The 20,428-nt window shown below is 43.1% G+C and overlaps 1 protein-coding gene across 9 annotated transcripts in view; it reads left to right on the top strand.

Annotated features, from left to right (window-relative positions):
- Window positions 1-20,428, top strand: part of AMBRA1 (autophagy and beclin 1 regulator 1) — a 172,586-nt gene that overhangs the window by 72,523 nt on the left and 79,635 nt on the right. For all 9 annotated transcript variants that reach the window (XM_059874720.1, XM_059874721.1, XM_005216457.5 and 6 more), the window contains 2 exon segments: window positions 7,936-8,016; window positions 8,471-8,571. In XM_059874720.1, coding sequence (XP_059730703.1) covers window positions 7,936-8,016; window positions 8,471-8,571 — 182 coding nt within the window.

Here is a 20,428-nt window from a genome sequence, read left to right as displayed (position 1 = left end):
AGATGCTGTAAAGTGACTGTTCTCTTTACTGACTGGAACCTGCCAAAGCAGTCAAGTCAGGCACCCTAGGACATTTATCCAGTGGTGATGTTACGTGGAAGCAGGCCTTAAACTGAGATGAGATAAGAAACTGTTCACTTCCTTTTTTTCACCAGAGTATTAAATAATTTCACATAATTGATTTTTGTGATGGTTGCTTGTTTTTACAGGGTGGGTTTATAAAAGACAAAGTATATACCTTAAAATAGGACTTTTCCTCCCAGTATACTTAGAAGAACGGCAAATAAATGCACAGTCATAGAAACATGAAACCTTCTGGAGTCTGTCAGGGGTTCCCTTGTTGACAAGTATGGGCAGGTTCTCAAGTCCAAGATACGGCAGGAGATGAGCCCGGGAGTTAGAGTGGCGCCAGATCTTGGGACGTCTCAGGTGCCTTGCAAAGGAGGTGACCTTTACCCTGTAGGTGAGAGGGAGTCACTGAAGAGTTTTAAGCTGTCGAATGATCAGATCTTTACATAGTATCTTATAACAGACTGTAATAAGGTACCCTGAAGTGTCAGACTTTATTTTTTTGGGGCTCCAAAATCACTGCAGATGGTGACTGCAGCCATGAAATTAAAAGACGCTTACTCCTTGGAAGGAAAGTTATGACCAACCTAGATAGCATATTCAAAAGCAGAGACATTACTTTGCCAACAAAGGTCCGTCTAGTCAAGGCTATGGTTTTTCTTGTGGTCATATATGGATGTGAGAGTTGGACTGTGAAGAAGGCTGAGTGCCGAAGAATTGATGCTTTTGAACTGTGGTGTTGGAGAAGATTCTTTTGAGTCCCTTGGACTGCAAGAAGATCCAACCAGTCCATTCTGAAGGAGATCAGCCCTGGGATTTCTTTGGAAGGAATGATGCTAAAGCTGAAACTCCAGTCCTTTGGCCACCTCATGCGAAGAGTTGACTCATTGGAAAAGACTGTGATGCTGGGAGGGATTGGGGGCAGGAGGAGAAGGGGACGACAGAGGATGAGATGGCTGGATGGCATCACTGACTCGATGGATGTGAGTCTGACTGAACTCCAGGAGTTGGTGATGGACAGGGAGGCCTGGTGTGCTGCGATTCATGGGGTCACGAAGAGTTGGACACGACTGAGCGACTGAACTGAGCTGAACTGAAGTACAGGACAGCTTTGTGTGAAAGGAGCGAGTACTTGGGAAGGCAGCTATGCTCGCCACGATACCACCAACGCACATGGGAGAGGGTGCTAGGGGAGATGTGAGAAGGCTTCGTGGATTTCAGCTGGGTGTGAAGACGGCCGAGGACTCTGATGGATTGATGTGGAGGATGGGAGTAGGGAAGGAGGCTCTTGACAAAGGAGTAGCTTAGGCAAAAACCTAAACACGGAAGATTAATAGGCTTTATTTGGAGACTCTGCAGAGATCCGTGGCTAGAGCAATGGAAGCAATAGGTTGCTCCCTGATAACTTAGTTGATAAAGAATCCACCTGCTTTGCGGGAGACCCCGGTTCAATTCCCGGGTCGGGAAGATCCGCTGGAGAAGGGAAAGGCTACCCACTCCAGTATTCTGTCCTGGAGAATTCCATGGACTGTACAGTCCACGGGGTCAAAAAAAGTCAGACAGGACTGAGCGACTTTGACTTTTCAGAGCAATGGTGTGTTCGAGCGAGAAGATCAGAAAGACCTGGGCTGTGGAGGGCCTGAAATGCCTGGCTGAGAAATTTTGACCTCATTTTTATCTGAGGGCAGCCATTATTCAATATGTATTTTAGGCAGTGAATTCTGACAGCACTGGTTAGGCAAGTTGCAAGTATACGGATGCAGGAAAACCAGTTAGAAAGCAGTGGGCGAAATCCACACGAGAACATATGAGGACTGCATGTTAAGTATTGGGTGTGAGAGGCCTCGGTGTTTTCTAAGACAGGGGCCTATTTGTGAATGTTCCTGGGAGACGAGCCGCCTGAGTGCTGCGCTGTCTCACTTCCTACTTCTCCACACACAGTGTTGCCCAAGTCCTTTTTTACTCTCACTGGAACTGATTTTGAACTAAGTTTATAAAAGTAGCAAGTGACTCCCAGAGCAGCGGTGAGTGGAACCAGGATCTCTTGTGCGAGCCCGCTGGTCCCCAGAGCCTAACGCCTATCGTCTAGGGACTCCTGTGATTTGTTATTTGATCTTTGGCAAGTCCCTCTCCTACCCCAGGCCTCAATGTCTGATCTTGTAAAATCAGATTAGATAATCTCTGAAGTTTATTTCAGCCCTAAAGCTCTTGGATCTTTGTTGGAGCTAACTAACTGTCTTAGAAGACTTTACCTTGTACTCAGCAGACGTAGAATAATGAGAAGTCTCAGCAAAGTGGGGAGACTTCCTCCTGGGGATTGTGAAGGTGTTATTCGCTCAGTCGTGTCTGACTCTTTGGGACCCCATGGACTGTAACCCGCCAGGCTCCTCTGTCTGTGGGATTCTCCAAGCAAGAATACTCGAGTGGGTAGCTATTCCCTTCTCCAGAGGATCTTCTTGACCCAGGGATCAAACCCAGGTCTCCTGCCTTTCAGGAAAGATTCTTTACCATCTGAACCACCAGGGTTCAGATTCCCCTCCTGAGGATTAGGAATAGGATATCTGGTACCTATGGAGCCCCAGCATATTTATAAAATATATGCCTGCCTGAGTTCCAGCTCTTTCCTGAGAATTCCAGCTCTTTTCTATTGCTTAGAAATATATAATATTGCTTGGCAGCTTTAGAATTAGTATTCTTTCTGGGCAAGTATAATACATATGAATATTTATTATAAGGAATGCTAGGGGAAGAGAAAAATGAAATATGTCTGGGTTTAAAGAATTAAACAGCCACGAGGGAAGAGAGGGAAAGGAGGGTAACTATCACTTAGAGATATGTATTTATTTTTTAATATAAAATGCACAATAGGAATATGGATTTGCATAATGTATGCAGATGAAATTAAAGGTAGAATAAGAGAGGAGAAGAATTTGTAAGTGGTAATTATCTGTTATATTACTATTCCTTGGAGAAGAATTAAGGCTCTGCATTTCCAAGAGACCTCTGCTATTAGATATCCCCTGTGAATAATCCCTGCTGGGCCTGTGCCTCCCTCCCAGAAATCTCTCCCTGGCACACATACACAGTCCTTCAAAGTAGAGACTGCTGCTACTGCTGCTAAGTTGACTCTGTGCGACCCCATAGATGGCCCCCCACCAGGCTCCCCCGTCCCTGGGATTCTCCATGCAAGAACACTGGAGTGGGTTGCCATTTCCTTCTCCAGTGCATGAAACTGAAAAGTGCAAGTGAAGTCACCCAGTCAAGCCCAACTCTTGGCGCTCCCATGGACTATAGCCTACTAGGCTCCTCCGTCCATGGGATTTTCCAAGCAAGAGTACTGGAGTGGGGTGCCATTGCCTTAGAGCCTCACTAATGGCACCCGAGTAAGGAAAGGACTGGGGCAAGCTCTCTGTGTATCCAGGGGCAGGAATGATGGAGTACGCCTTCTATTGTCTGGAGATTGAGTAGAAACCGAAGAACACAGGGAAACAGGTGTTTTTTTTTTAATAGTCTAATTTTCAGCAGAGTCAACTGTGTATTGTCAAGAAGACAATGGCCTTTTGAGCTCTGTGCTGCCAGAGCTGCCTTGACAAAGGCCCAAGTCAGAGCTGTTTGTCATGAGGGTGATGGCAGCCCGCCTGTCTGGTCAGGACTCAGACGGCGGCCTGTAGGTGTGTTTTCCATTCCTTTAAATTATAGCCTCTCTCTGAGGCAATTAATCCCAGGCATTTAGCAAGGGTAGCTGCTGTGTTTCTCCCTTGTTCCAGAGATTGCTTTTTCTTGTATTCAGCACTCGTCTTAGACGCTTAATTGTTTGAAGGGTGTTTTTTTCCTTATAAAATGTTTTATAAGAAAGTCTGATTTTTTTTTCTCTCTCCTTCCCAAATACCCCTCTGAGAGTTAATCAGAGATGCACAGAGTTCAACAGCTGGGAAAGCCATTAATAACTCAGCCAGCTTCTGTCCCGCTGGCTTAAAGGCAGCTTCTGGCTGAGGAAATTGATGAGGATTTCTCAGGTGTTTCCCTGAAAAGGATTCTGGTGAGAAAGAGTCCTCCAGTGAGAGGAGCAGTGCCAGCATGTTTGCATACTCGGGTCTTCACTGTTTTTGTTTAAGTCCCTCCCCGCCCCCTCCTTGAAAAGGGCATGGTCTGTGTTACGTTGTCCTTGTTCTTCTTGTTTAGTCGCCAAGTCATGTCCAACTGTGTTGCGACCCCACAGACTGTAGTCCATCCATCAGGTTCTTCTGTCCATGGAATTCTCTAAGTAAGAATACCGGAGTGGGTTGCCATTTCCTTCCTGGGGATCTTCCTGACCTGGGGATTGAACCTGCATCTTCTGCATTGGCAGGCGGATTCTGAGCCACCAGGGAAGCCCTTGTGTTATGTTAGTCTCCAGTATTTAGCACCCTCCGTTATTCCTCCGTGAACTGCCTCTCTGGGTCTACCTTTCACGCACTGCTCATCTGGCAAACATTTTTTAACCGTCAGTCTCTGCCTAAATTTGCCTCCTTCATCTTGTGGAGTCTTCTTCCATGTTGATCTTGTATCAGCACTGAAGTGAGTGGCAGAGTCTGTAGTTTTCTGAATTGAACATGTTAAGTATTTTTTTTTAATTTCTTTGTCCTTTCCTAACACTCTTACCACTCTTCCTTTCTCCCCTCACTTCTACCCACCCCCTCCGCCGAGCCTTTGCCAATGTCCTTTACATTGAAATATGTTTCCCCATCTCAGCTCCTTATTTTGAATTTTCTCTCCTTTCTGAACTATAGAAGAACTAGCAGCTAGAGTCATTAGTTGCTCTTTTCACCTCTCGCTTATTGGAACCATGCCTTTAGTCAAGGTTTTTTGTGTGCCAGCAGGAAAACCTGGGTCTTGTGCCCTCTTCCTGCTTAACTTGTCCACTGGTTGGGCATTCTGGCCTTTGCCACCTTGCTCATTTATGTTTTCAAGTTTCTTCCAGTCAGGAAATGTTTGAGTTGTTACTGTTAGAGGCTGTTTTCTCCCAGGTGCCTTTGTGATTTTTTTTTTTCCCATAGGCAGCATCTCATTTGTGTGTTCACCACGGTCCACTTTTCCAATCAGTCTGTGTACAGTTCTGTCATTTCTGCTTCTTTGCTGGTGTGCCCAACAATTTGAATTTGAAGTCTTCTCTACATTTTATTGAAATGCTGTTTAACTCCGACTTCTCTGTCATTAATCAAAATGTTAGCTACATCTCCAATCACTTAATATATTGCCTTTTTTGTGGTTCCTAATGTAACCGTCAGTCTGAGACTGCTTGTATCTGAGCCAGCTGATTTCCCTGTGTATGCATCTTATTTTCCTCTCTCTCTATGTGTGTATATATATATAAGGAGATTGTTATGATATGTTACTCAGAGATTACTGGAAGATATAGCTATATATAGTTACATCTGTATATGTCTTCCAGTAATCTCTAAGTAACATAAAGCCATTATCTCTGACCACGTTTTGTCCTCCTTCCTCCCTTCTTTTTTTAAATGGAAGGAGAAATTGAATCAGAAGGAAGTTAATTGTTTTTAGGTTTTAATAACAATGAAAAGAGCCATAGGAAATATGTCACAGGAGCCCACGTTTTCTCCCAGCCACAGTGTTCGTCCATCTTTCTGCGTTATCTTCATATGTCCTTTCACCCGGCTGTGTGTCTTGTTTGGGTTCTGGCAGTTGCTGTTTCGTACTGTCTCCTACGGGCTTCCCTGGTGGCTCAGTGGTGAAGAATTTGCCTGCCAATGCAGGAGAGGCAGGTTCCACCCCTGGGTCAGGAAGTTCCCTTGGAGAAGGGAATGGCTGCCCGCTCCAGTATTCTTGCCTGGGAATTCCCACAGACAGAGGAGCCTGGCAGGCTATGGTCTATCGGGTCGCAAAAGAGTCAGACATGACTTGGCAACTAAACAACAACCGCTGCCTCCTGCACTGCCCACCCCCCTTTCCTGCTCTTCAAGTCTGCTTATGCCAGATAGAGTGCTGTTTATTGTCCAGAGGGAGAGGGCTCTTTGGCCCTTGTTCAGAAGTAAATTGTCAGCTCCGCGTTGTGGTTCTGGGAAGGCCAGCTCTCTCTCATAGCTGTAGAATAAAGTAATTGGATTTGTCCCATGATGCTTCTTTCTGTAACTTAATTTTTGACCGTTTTGAGGCTTAGGACCCCTTTTTCCCCCTTAGAACCCTTAAAACTTCAAAATATTTTCTAACTCCTCTCATGATAATTAGTTGCACTTTCAGTGCCCATTGATAAGTAAAATATGTGAAGAGCTGTCATGAATTCCCTTGTACTTTTAACTGAATTGGTACTTTGATCACAACTTGAATCTACATATTGAAAAATAATAATATACTTAGTTTGGGAGCTGCCTTTTTTGTTTGATAATAAGCTGCTCCTTATAATAATTTGTGCGTTCCCCAGAGTTGCGGTCTACTGGTCAGGAACTTCTGATCTCGTTGTTTATAATCCCCTTTTCACTTTCCATATGATCTTATCTCTCTTTCCTTGCATCTCCCTTCATCTGTAGAGTTTCAAGTCAAAGAAATTTGCTCTGTTAAAGAAAACAGCAGTATGCTGTCTCTTCTGGGAAGATAAAAACCAAGTACTGACTTTTAATGGATCAACTTCCAAGATCCCTGATATTGATTTGTCTCTAAATGCTCAGCATCCAGTTCTACCAAGATATAAAAATTTTCCTGGGCTTTCATTTCTGGTTTGTAAGGCTCTCAGTAGTGCCCTTGAAAGCCAAAGTGTTGTCTTAACTTTGATTCCAGGGCCAGTTTGAAGATTATCTCATTAAGTTGAAGATAATCCAAAGGAAGAATTCAGAAAATACCCCAAATCAAGCTCTCAAGAGGTTCATTTATTTTGTAGAGTTGATTGAGCAGTTAATTAACTACTGTGTCTAGCCAGTGCCCTTTGGCTTATTGTTCCTTTCATGCATTGGAAACTAAGCCACATGAAGGTTCTGTCTTCTCTTCTCTTGTAGGAAGCAGTGAAGCATAGTGAAAAGAGCCAGGGCTTTAGAGTCAGACGGATCTTCCTTGATCTTACCTCAGCCACCTACTAGTTATGTGACCTTGGGCATTTCCCTCTCTGGCCCTTAGTCCCTTATCTGTAGAACATGTCTAATGATTCTTGATGGAAAACTCAAAAGATTAAATGAAATAACATTAATTAATAATCTTTGTATTAGGACTTAGTAGCTATTTTATAATGGTGGTTATTACTGTTATTCTAACAGACCGTAAAGAAAACACTAAACATTTTTTCTCTTTGCTAAAATGCCCTAGCTTAGGATTGCATTGTCTGATCATCTTCATCATTGTTAACTTTTCAGTCTCTAAAAGAAAGGACTGCCTAGTCTTTTTCTTGTGTTGTTTTTCTTTCGCATATCAATAATTTTTCCATACCACAGACCTAAACAGGTGTATTTAGAGATAATCAGTTGTTGAATGAAATCGATGGGAGAATTTTTCTTCCTTCAGGATCCTCTAAAGCCAAAGTTTCTCTCATCTTTTGATCTAGAAAACAAAAAGTTTATATATATCCATTCTAAATCCCTTTAGAAGATCTAAACTTGATTTCAGTTTCACACGCTGCAGAGTTCAGAGACCACATTAACCCAAGAAAAATCTTCCTTCTTACTGAACTGTTAGTAAATGCTCATAAATTTTTTAATCGAGGTTCTCCAGAAATGCAGTATATGAATGTGCCACTCAAGTTAGTAAGCAACCAGGATGACTGATTTCTCCGGGGCCCTCACTGAAGGGCAGGACTTTAGTTTGGGGCGTCTTGTCTCTGGGGCTGGTGTCTGCTTCTGCTTTCGTGACTCTCTCACGTGCAGTCTTTTTCTTTTTCTCCAGGGACAGTGGTGACAGATCCAGGCACCGAGCTCCTCGCAATGCCCGCATGTCTGCACCTTCGCTTGGACGCTTTGTCCCAAGGTAAGAACCGGGTAGTCAGCTCTTAGGCTTTTCTAAAGGAGCCTTTACGAGAGACTGGGATTTTTAAACCTACTTCCTGGTCTGGATTGTCCATATCTGGAATTATGTCCTAGGGAGCCTACAGTCAAGCCCTGCCACCTAAAAACTTCCCAGAAGATGATTAACCACAATGAAAAGGCATAGAAAAGTGGCATTGGGAGCATCCTGTTCAAGAATAGGAGGCCCCCCACCCGCCACCCCTCCAAGAAAAGAAGCCCCAGGAAACCTTAGAAGCATGATCCAGGAAGAAGATGTGACATGTGTTAAGGGATGTGTCTTAGAAATTTCACTCTGCTCTAGGTTTCTATGGATTCCTAGGCTTAGTGGATCCCTTATCTTTGATTGAGGGTTGGTAGATGGTGTATGTCCTTTGTTTTAAGATAGTAGGCTTTTAACATGCGATTCCTTCTTACAGGCGTTTCTTGCTGCCTGAATACTTGCCTTATGCTGGGATTTTTCATGAACGTGGACAGCCTGGCTTGGCTACTCACTCTTCTGTTAACAGGGTCCTGGCAGGTAAGAAGGAGTTGTTTCTTTGGATTTTGACATTTTAAAGGAAGAGGGAGTCAAGGAGAGCTTTCCTTTCTTTACCTGCGTTGTTACGATGGCATCTTGGCATCTGGTGGAAAGTCTCGTACTCAGATGCCTTACTTCAGGGCAGGAAGCTACTGATGGAGGGAAGCTGCTGCTTTTTATCCATCCCCTCTTCCTTCAGACATTTTTTTGTTTTAATTTGTTTAAACCATTTGTTTCTTAATCCAGCAAATAGACTTTTTTAAATGGAATGATAAAGGTGCCTTGTTCATGTTTTATTGGCAAGGAACTCATGAGCCAGATCCTGTGATTTAATTAGGAGCTGAAGGCACACCTCTCTGACCCTTGTCTGCTGCCAGCACATGGAGTTCCCAGGCCCTGTGGAGTCTTCAGAGGAAGCAGAGAGACCCTTGGAGGAGCTGGCTTAAAAATTTCCGTAGAATAGAAAGTGGGCTGGACAAGCCGGCTGAGGCAGTTATCTGGTGGTTGAGTAGCAGTGACCAGTGTTTGGGGCCTAAGATGTATGACATGACTGGGCTGAGACACATGGTGTCCTGCTGCTTCTGGGCAGTCTCTAGAGAAGGAAACAAAGCAGATGCATTTTTTTTTCCAACAAAAGGTTTTTCTCTTTCCTCCCCTTCTTCGTCTGCCCTACCCCCACTTCCACTGCCAACTTGTAAATTTATGTACGTGAAGGCATTAAAAACTATAAAAATCAAGCCACATCTTGGTGTATCTTTAATAAGCACCCTTATTTAAAAAATTCAAATGACAATATGTTTTGGAAAATCTGGGCCATGTGGTGGTTCAAGGTAGAGAGGGATCTGTGTGAGGCAGTGGCACCATTGAGCTGCAGGAAGGTGATTTCTGACCAAGCTGTGGTGACAGCTGGTGGGTGGGCCGTGGGACCTGGCGTCCTTTAAGTAGCAGTATTCTTGAGCCAGCGTCAAGGCCTAGAAACCACTAGGAACCTCGGTGGTTTCTCTGCTGGATGCCAGGGCTTCATAGGCCCAGGCTTGGTAGAGGAGCAGACTGCCCCATGGTGTCCTGATGGCCTCCACTCAGGAGGGTTATGGCCCGTGGTGGTGAACAGACCCCACGGCTCTGTGCCTCTCCTTACCGGGCACTTCTGTGTGGCCTGGCTAATGGCACGTGGAAGCTCCTGACTAGCAGATAATCACTTGCTGCCAGACAGTACTACAGAGCTCCTCTCCACCCTTCTTTGTTCCAGACATCTGCCTCCACCACCCCACACAGCAGCTCCTGCTCCTCTACTGCTGGGAAGTCTCTGTTTCCTTGGCATTTCGTTTTTTTGGGTTTTTTTTTTTTTTTTTAACAGCTCTGTGTTGTTTTTTGTCTCCTTTGATCTAATAACTCTTTACCTCTATTTCTTCTTCCCTTCTTTATGTCCAAAGGTCTGACCCCAAATGGCTCACTTTCACTTATGGATAGTTTTGAATAAAGGGGTTATATTCCAGCAGGCAGTTGTTAACAAGTATGAAATCTACTGAGAAAACTTCTCTAACAGAAACTGCAAAGTACCCTAAGGATAAGAAAATCTAGACTCTTGGAGACGTTCAGTCTTGAGTTAGGTTAGTGGATGGTTTCCATTCACATTTAAGCTCATTTCTTTCATTTTCTCAAGATACCAGTTAGAAAGTGTCCATTGGTCTTTTTCATTTTCTCATACTTGATTTTACAGTGTTGTGTTACTTTCTACAGTACAGCTGCGTGACTTGGTTATACACATATGTGTATAACCTGTCTGTGTTTTCATTATGGTTTATCCCAGGATATCGAATATAGTTCCCCGTTCTATGGAATAGGACCTTGTTGTTTATCCATCCCGTGTGTAATAGTTTGCATCTATCCTACTGTTGTTTTTTTTTAATTGGAAGATAATTGCTTTACAATATTATATTGGTTTCTGCCATACATCAGCAGGAATCAGCCATAAGTATACATATGTCCCCTCCCCCTTGAACCTCCCCCCCACCTCCCACCACATCCTACCCCTCCCTCTACATTGTCACAAAAGAACTGGTTATGAGCTCTCCGGTCATACAGCACATTCCCACTGGCTGGTGATTTCACGTCCGGTAATGTTTATGTTCCAGTGCTGCTCTCCCGGTGCGTCCCATCCCCTCCTCCCCTACTGTGTCCACATGTCTGTTCACTATGGCTGCATTCCCACTGCTTCCACGCATATAGCTTCATCCATACCGTCTTTCTAGATTCTGTATATATATATGTATTAATATATATTTGTTTTTATCTTTCCATCGGGCCTTTCTTAAACGCCCTCATTATTTGTAGATATTTGGATGTCCCTCCAGATTCCATGACGGTTGTGTTTCTTTATTCCTTCTCTTGAGAAAATTCCAATAATAATAATAATAATAGCAACAACAAAAGCCTAACATTCATTGAGTATTTGCTGTATGCTGGAGAGTGTTTTAAGTGCTCTTCCTTGCCTTATTTCATTTCTTCCTCACAGTAATCCTATGAGATGGGTGCTGTTATCTAATTAACAGTGGTAGAAATTGAAGCCCAGAAGGCTAACTTGCCCAGAGTGATGGAGCTAGAAGTAAAGGAGCCGGAGCTGAACCAGGCAGTGGGACTCCAGTTTCCTAGTCTGCCTGTCTCCCCACAGCTATTTTTAAGTGCAAAGCATCAAAATAGCATTCTTCTTGTAGGTCCTTAATGTGGAAGAGGGAAAGAGGTCCCAGGGAACTTGGCTGATCTTCAGGGGATTTTCCTGTTTGTTTTAATGCCTCCATTTTAAGTGGATTCTAGACATAGCTTTTTAATGACCTGGTGCTGCTTGCTCAGGAAAATCTCATTATATAACAACCCCTTCCCTGCGCCTTTGTGCCCTCCTGGACACAGATGCTTTGCTTTTTATTAAACTTACTTGTGATCATATAATAGAGCTGCTGTAATAATGGCTTTCAAAGTGAAGGCAAATTAGCGTTTTAGCAGTAAGCACTCTGAGTTTTCCTGGAAAGACACTTTTCTCGTATATGATTGGAATGAGGTTGTGATGGTCTCAGAACAGTTACGTTCAATAGAGGTTTGTTCCGTACCTGTGTGCCAGGCAGTGTTGTGGGCTACCAGAGTGAATAAGACAGACAAGATCCCTGTGTTTCTGTAGCTCAGAGTCTATGTGGTTGGCCATACCTTAATCATGCTGTTTGGTTCTTAGGTCCAAACATAAGTCAAAACCCTTTGTATGGCAAGTGGCTGTTTGTAGAGGTGAAGCGTGAAAATTTAGCAGATCTGGAGGGACAAAGCATATCCACACACCTGCAGTTTTAGGAGACATGATCAGTGGCAAATGAGTTTTCAGTGGACCTTAGCCAAAACCATTCAGAATCATCAACAAAAATGGATTTGCAGAAAATTAAGATCCATTCTGCCTACTTCCTCCCACAAGAGCCTGAAAGCAGTAATATAAAACAGAAGCTGCTACAGAGAAGTGTTTTGCTAGTCTGTTAATCTTCATCTCTTCTGCCTTATCTTGTTGCCTTTCCCACAATTCCGTAGGTTCCCAGTGGCTGCCAGTCACCCATCAACCCACACCAGCCCCTTCTTCAGCAACACAAATTCTAAACCTGTACTTAAAGAGATATAACTACCTTTAAAGCTACTGCAACTTGACGGGTATATTTTGGGGGAAACCTGCAAAAGTCTGGGGAACTCCCTCTGCTGACCTTTTAGCAGACAGCTCTAGCTCTGTGTAGTAACAGTCCATAACAGAGAAGGAAATGAAGTCAGTGACTGCCTGCTGTGGGCCAGGTACAGCCCAAAGTGGTTTCCCATACACTGTCTCCTTCAGTGATTCTGACAACACTGTGAAGTAGATGGTGTGTTTTCCATTCTGCAGGAGAGAAAGCTGAGGCTCAGAGAAGTAAATGTCGCTTGCCCAGGTCTGTCTGCTTTACTCATAATAACTCTGTCCTGTCTTCTGTGCCGTGTTTTGCCTGAGTTCAGTAGGGAGTATCTGCCAAAAGGTTCTTCAGCCTGTAATATTTTTCTGCATGCTTGAGGCTTCATACAAGTGAGATGAGAAGCCCTGCATCTGACATCTTCCTGGTAATTACTGGAAGGAAAACTTCTGAGGGATGGGGACCTGGGTAATGCAGGGTATTAGTTATCTGTTCTGCCTAATCTTTTTGACTTTCATCCTAATGAGCATCTGCTCTCAACAGATGTCAGCCTGATGTATTTAATTTAGTATTTTGATTAAAATCAATGGGAAGTGTCAGGGGTTTTTTTTTTTTTTTTTTTGCTTCTAGCCACAGGTCATTGGGGCCTGGTTGAGTGTCATGGGCTAGAGATGGCCTTGTGCCCAGTCATCCTAATTCCTCTTAGGACTTCTTCTTTGAGCCATTAGTTTAGAAGTGTGTTCTCCAATTTTCACGAATTTCCTTTTGTTGTTGCTTTCTTAATTAATTTCACTGTGATCAAAGAACATGCTTTGTATGATTTCAGTTACTTTAAATTTGTTGAAACTTGTTTTATGGGTTAGCATATGGTCTATTCTGGAGAATGTTACTCGTGTGCATGGGAAGACTGTATTCTTTTGTCGCTGTGTGGAGGGTTCTATAGATGACAGGGAAGTCTGCTTGGTTGATAGTGTTCTTCAAGTTTTGTGTACACTTGCCGATTTTCTGTCAAGTTGTTCTACCCACAATTAAGAGTAGAATATTGAAATTTTTACTCATTATTCCTGAATTGTATACTTTTCCCTTAAGTTTTGTCGGTTGTTGCCTCAAATATTTTGGGACCTTGTTATTAGGTACATATATGTTTGTAATTGTTTTGCCTTCCTGATGAAGCAACTTTTTTGTTATAAAATGTCCCTCTGTTCATGTAATGATTGTCTTTTTTTTTTTTCTGGTATAGATGATATACAATGTTAAATAAGTTTCAAGTATACAAGACAGTGATTCACACTTTTAAAGGTTATATTCTCTAGTAATACTGTCTGTAGTCTAGTTTTCCTTGTGTCAGTATAGCTACTCCAGCTCTTTTGTGGTTTGTTGGTTGCATAATATATCTTTTCCCATCCTTTCACTTTAAGCCTATTTATATCTTAGAATCTAAAGTATGTCTCCTATAGAAACCATGCAGTTGTATCTTATTTTTCTGTCTAGCCTGACAGTCTCTGCCTTTTGATTAGATTGTTTAGTCCATTCGTATTTAATGTTATTGATGTAGTCAGATTTTTCCCTACCATTTTGCTGCTTGTTTTTTGTCTTTCTAATGTCTTTTTTTATTACTCTATTTCTCCTTTACTGACTTCTTTTGTATTGAGTGGATAGCTTCTAATGTGCTGTTTTAATTCCTTTCTTGATTTTAAACTGTATCAGGATCTACCTCAGACTTACACAAACCTGATTCTGGTAAAATATAGAAACCTTGTTCCATTATAGCTACATTCTTACAGTCCTGCTTTGTGCTATTATTGCCATATATATTATGTCTATATAATAAACCCAATGGTCCAGTGTTATAACTATTGCTATAGTTGTTATAACTATTGTTATCATTTTAACTATTATTGTATGTTATGTCATGTTCCAGGCATCCTTCTGTTGATTGTGTGCTGTGGGTACAACTGGGATACATCTTTTATAAGAATTTACTTTTCTTGTTAACTTTATTTTTGGTTGTTTTCTGACTCTCTCATCTTTTTTAGAAAACACTGGTTTAAAAACACAGGTCCACTTTCCTAGATATTTCCCACTTTCCTGGTATGTTAGGAAATTACTTTTAGGAGCCCTATCTAGTCTAGTTTGGCCAACTAAGTGGATATCTGGGCTGCTGGCTGTGCCGACATTTAAAAAATAGTTGAATTTCTTAACTTGATATCGCAGTTGCCTAATAAAACAGCTTAATTACTGTATACCATATCTTCACCTGAATTGGCAAATCTGGGAAAGATTAAAAATAGTGAATATAGTTGAAGGCTATTGTGGTAACTTACATGAGTATGAGCAGAAATGAAGGATAATTCTGGTGTTAGACCCTTTATCTCCTTGGCTGGTCCATTCTCCATGTTCTTGACCTCTCCAGTAGCCAGGCTGATAAAGTGAGTGGCACATTCCAGCTCAACATCAATTAAGACAGCTGTTTGTAAATCCCAGATAAATGGACAATTAGTGGTGGTGGTACTAGCTAGGACCGCTTTAATAATTAACCCAATTACCTTTCATTCTGCTCCAGTGATGAAAGTAAAGGCGATAAGGGGCTGGCTTGGTTGCCTGGGAAACAGAGAAATAAATGCAGCACTCCTCCCAGAGAACCCAGCTTTCACAGATGCCTTTCAGCACCAAGGGCCTTGTACTTATTTGGCTTCCATCAGTCACTGAGCATCCGTGCTGTCTCTACCCCAGCCTTTTATCGCATCTCCTTTTTCCACTAGTGAGAAGTGTGCTCGTCAAGAATGTAGGTTCTAGTTTCGAAGCTGGCTTGTCTGTTGCTTCTTCAGGCTTTTCTAGAGGAAAATAGCAGGCCTTGTCGATGAACTTTTCTCTTCCTTTTGTAATGTGTGACTAAGTTTTTCTGTGCCTCCGTCTCTCTCGGCCCTAGGAAATTTCCTCTTGATAGCTCCCTGCTGATGCTTTACACCTGTGCTCTTTCTGTACTGTCACTTTGAAATGTACATACCACTTTCTAAAAGCTTAGCATTTTCCAGAGCACTTTCAGTCTTTTAAAAGATTTTAATGGTTCTGCCCTTGCAGAGTTTACTGTCTAGCCAGGGAGTAGCCTGGTTTTCTATATTTTGTGTGTGTGTGTGTTTTGGGGGGCAGGGGGCGGGGTTGGGGGACTTCACTAAAATTTAAATAATTCCTCTGAGACTTTTAACTGCCAATCCTGATAGATGTGTGTGTGTGTGTGTGTGTGTGTGTGTGTAACTCAAACCTGGGCTCGAACCAGGAATTTTATGAGTTTTGATGCAGTTTGAAGTAACTCGGAATGTGTCCCCATGTCTCTTTTGCATGGGTCTGTGAGCCTGAGTGGAGCTCAAAAATGACAGCTGCTACTTGCATTGTAGAGTTGGCTTGAGAGGCAGTAGAGCAAAGTATTCAAGAGTTTGGGCTCCAGAGATAGACTATCTAGGTTCAGATATTCATGCTGCTACTTCCTCACAGTGTAATCTTGGTTAATTTAATCTTTTCTTGGGACTCAGTTTCTTCATCTGTAAAATGGGCATAAGAATAGTATTTAGCTCAGAGAATTGTTCTGAGGATTAAATGAGCTAATATAAGCACTTAGCATGTTTGGGGGTTTTTTTGGCACACGGTAAGTGTTCAGTAGACTCTAGCTATTTTCATTAGGATTTTGACTGTGAGACTTTGGGGCCAGCATTGAGTTAGAGCCGTGCTAGTCTCCGCACTGATTATAACCTTGCTGACCTCTCACTGTTCTTCTGTCTTCCTCAACAGTGCGCTTCCTGGGTCCCAAGCAGTGCTTTCTCCCCTTTGCTATGGTCAGTGAGTTGAAAAAACTCGGACTTGTGCTCTAAGACACCAGCAGATGGTAACCTGAAGTTCCCTATGTTGATAGTTTGACAACCTAATGTATCCATTGTTGCCTGTAGTCATGTCAACCAAGAGGGTTAGATTAGAGGAGTCACAGAGTTTGCATTTGAGTAACCCTTTTCTGTCTCTAATCAGAACTTGCTCTCATGAAATAAGCGTCTACTCTCCAGACCAAGTACTTGCTCCTATGTAACCATGGCAACATAGGATTCTCAAAGTGGACCAATAGCATCAGCGTCATTTGGGATCTTGTTCCAAATGCAAATTCTTGATCCCTACCTCAGATACACTGAAGCAGAAATTCTGGTTGTGGGCTTAGGAATTTGTGTTTTAAATGGTCTTCTAGGTGATCCTGGTGCACTTGGAAAATTGAGAACTACTGCTCTAGATTAACTAATTAAAACAAGGGACAGAGGCAGAGAGGAAGAAATGGGAAGAGACGACTTGCTAACATATTTAAGGAGTGTGCGTGCCCGGAATCTAAGATGCATTGGTCCTGGTGAGCCCCTGGTATATAAGTCTTCTTTATCTGGAGCTGTGAGTAATGAGTAATGGCGGGGCGGGGAATGAATGAATTTGTTATTGCCTGCAGAGTGCTCAGCTGGCGTATAATCAATTTTTACTTGATAAACATGTATTGAGCTTCTGTTTTTTCTGTGGCACAGTGTTAGGTATATGATAGTACCCAGATGAAAAAGACATGATCTCTGCTGTCCATACACTTTCCACCTACTATGTAAGCCCATCATACTCAGAAATGGCTAGAGGACAGTATGTCTTGTGCTAAATGTATACACAAAAAAGAAGAATACACAAAAAACTGGCCATGGGAGTGCAGAACCTGCCAGCGTCTCTATAGTGGAAAATAGGAGTCTATTAAGCTTTTTTGCTGGGACCGCAGGTTCTTGTCGACTCTGCTAGGAGTTTTCTTCCTAGGCGAAGTTGACCTATAGCCTTTCTTCTCACTTCCTAACTAGTCTCCTGCCAGTCCCCCTTCTTCCTCCTGAAAGAGAAGGTGGGCATCAAGGTATCCGGGCTGGGACCTGCTGTGTAACTTGGGCTGTGAGTTCTCTGTGCCTGGGGCCTCCCTAGACCCAGAGAGCTGAGCATCTGAGTCTTGTGGCTTGTGTATTTCTTAGGAATATTTCTCATCTTGCAGATGCAACTGAAGATGCCCTCTAATCTCCCAAGGACCCACTATACTGCCAGAACCCTTTTACTTCTGTCTTCTTAGGTTATGATTAGTACATGCTTTGATATGTTTTGCAACCCCTCAGAACACATGATACAACAATACAGAAAGCTATGGAGGAGACGTGAGGAAAGAATAAGCGCAATACGAGATCAAAGCCCTCCCCTTTTTTTCCAGTGGAGGCAGTAGCCAGTCTTCACTTTGTTTGAGATTAGAGATCTTATACATACTCTGGAAAGACTTGAAATAGTCTTCCTTGTTATCCCATCTACTCCATTATTTTTTGTCTGAGTCCTTGATAGGAGTGCTACCCCTCCACCTCCTTCTTTTTAAAACTCTGATCTCATATTGGCTTTTCTTTCCCTTTCTCAGTTCATGTCCTCAGGCAGTCTCATTTATTCCAAACTGGCTGGAAATGCCATGGGAGCTGGCAGACAGCACCTCTCACCCTCTCTACCAAAGTAGAGCCAACCTGTGGGTGTTAATTTCCTTTCTTAAACACCTGCTGATCCACAAGGCTGGCTCTTCCCCCAGGGTCCTTGTGGCACTCAGCTGGAAGCCCAGAGCAAGCACAGATAGATATCTTGGTGTAAGTGATGAGGTGGAGAGGCACCTGCACGAGGCTGACCAGGGACCTTTTGAAGCGTTGAGACTTTTGGGGGGTGTTTGTTTTGGTCAGGTGTTTAGGCTTCCCTGGTAGCTTAGATGGTAAAGCATCTGCCTGCAACATGGGAGACCCGGGTTCGATTCCTGGGTTGGGAAGATCCCCTGGAGAAGGAAATGGCAATCCACTCCAGCACTCTTGCCTGGAAAATCCCATGGACGGAGGAGCCTGATAGGCCACAGTCCATGGGGTGTCACATCAGGGCCAGAAAGCTATCCTGTAGTGACATACTCCAGCCTGTAAAAATAGTTTCTCATATTACAGGGCCACCATGAGGAACCCCTGTGTTTGTCTGAAGCCTGGCTCAGTGCAGCTGTGTGCCATGCAGAAAGGGCCAGCTTCACTACTGGTGCCTTGAGCTGTGGGGTTATATTCTTTGGAATTGCTTGGCAAGCAAACTCATGATTTATTTCTTTTTTAATTTATTATTTTTTTTAATTTAAATTTATTTATTTTAATTGGAGGCTAACTACTTTACAATATTGTATTGGTCCTGCCACACATCAACATGAATCCACCACGGGTGTACACATGTTCAAACTCATGATTTATACTCTTATGGCTCATGCCCCAAAATGTTCTTCCTAGGCAGAGAATTTAACTGGTCCAGGCTGCAAAGCAACAGGGGGAAAACCAGACAGGAGGTAAAAGGTCTAGGTTCCCAGTGGCAATAAGAGTCTTTCAGGGAGGTCGGGTGTGCTGGAAGCATGTGAGGAAAATAAAACAGCATTCATTTTCATGAATAAATCTGCCTAAGAAGGTGAATTTTCTTCTGAATCTGCCATATTGCCAGCCAGTGGCAGCTTTGGTAGTACTTGCTCATTTTTCCAACAGGAAGCTCACAACAGTGTCTTTATTGTAATTTCCCTGGACTAGTAAACAACTGAGGACTGACGGGGACATATCTAGTAACTCTTACTCAATAGAGTAAATTAGCTTAGAGACTGTGACAGTTCTATAGCAGCATTTAAAATTTTCCAAAACATTTCTCTTCACGCTGAACTGGTAAAAGGGTTGTGGACAGAAATAATGCAATAACTCAAGCTTAGTACCATGAACTAAGGTAGTGGAGTGGTAAAGAATCTGCCTGCCAATGCAGGAGACGCAGGAGACGTGGGTTCACTCCCTGGGTTGGGGAGATCCCCCTGGAGGAGGAAATGGCAACCCACTGCAGTGTTTTCACCTGGAAAATGCCATGGACAGAGGAGCCTGGTGGGCTACAGTCCATGGGGTCACCAAGAGTCAGGCACGACTGAGCACGATGTTAGATCATATTTGCAAGATGTGGTGACTGTGGTGGAATGCAGTGCTTCAAATGGGCTGAAAACAAAGACCCAAGAGCACTTCCTTGTGCCAGGGAGAGCTCTAAGCACTGTTCACATATTATTTCACTTAGTCTTCACAGTATTCCAGTGATGCCTTGGTATTACTCCTGTTTACAAATAAGGAAACAGAGGCATAAGCAGATGAAGTAGTTTGCCCACAACCACAGCTTGTACTTGACAGAGTAGGAATCAGAACTCAGGCTGTCGAGCTTTAGGTTGGGACTTCTCAAACAGAACCGTCATGGGGTATAGGGTGATGCCTTGTTGACAGAAAAAGAGGCTGAAAAGTTAAACTCTGGTGTTTCTGTAAGAAAACAAAAAATAATTTGTTCAGCTTATGAAACCGCTACTGGGGAGCGGGCTGCAAATTCTCTTATATTCTTGTTGCAGCTCCTTTCCCCTCGCAAGAACCCTGTAGAAGAAATACATTCCCAAACAATGACTCCTGAAGCGGTAATTACACTGTTGCCATCCCATTGGGAAGAAGGCTGGGGCAGTGATTACATTCCAAAACAAAGCTGTTCGAGTATAATTGCACTGTGCTGCTCTTATCAGTCTGGGGAAGGCAGGCCTCTGGTCTCCATCCTCATTTGTTTTTGAGATGGAATCCGAATAGCATTCAATTAATAGGCAAGGCCCAGGCACAGGGAAGTCAGCCAAAAGAGCCAAGAGGACATTAACTTGCTCTTAGCGTTTTCCTCCCACCGCTTTCCAGACCTTTAAGTATCAGCAGATTTGAGGATGAGCCCATTTGAAGAAATGTATTTGGCTAATGAAGGGTTAGAGACCCCTGCTTAGAAGGTGTGCCCTCAAGCCCTCATGGGTCTTTGTACTTGAAGAAGAGGCAGTTAGGTAGCAGTGAAATTTCCCTGTCATCCCCAGCAGCTTTTGCTCTATCAGAGATTGGTCCTTCCTTCAAATCTTTCCCCCACATTCAAGTGTGTGTATGTATATACATCTATTATATATGTCTTGTGTGTATAGCTTCTAGTTGTGGAGCAGGAAGCCCCTCTCTGGTTCTGTTGAGATTATAAGGCTGACTTCTGTGAAATTTCAGCAGTCATCCCTAGATCTGGATTGAAAGAAGACATAAGCCTAATTTAATCGT

This window comes from Bos taurus, chromosome 15 (genome assembly GCF_002263795.3).
Source record: "Bos taurus isolate L1 Dominette 01449 registration number 42190680 breed Hereford chromosome 15, ARS-UCD2.0, whole genome shotgun sequence".
Classification (NCBI taxonomy): domain Eukaryota; kingdom Metazoa; phylum Chordata; class Mammalia; order Artiodactyla; family Bovidae; genus Bos; species Bos taurus.
This window is presented reverse-complemented; position numbering and strand designations above follow the sequence as displayed.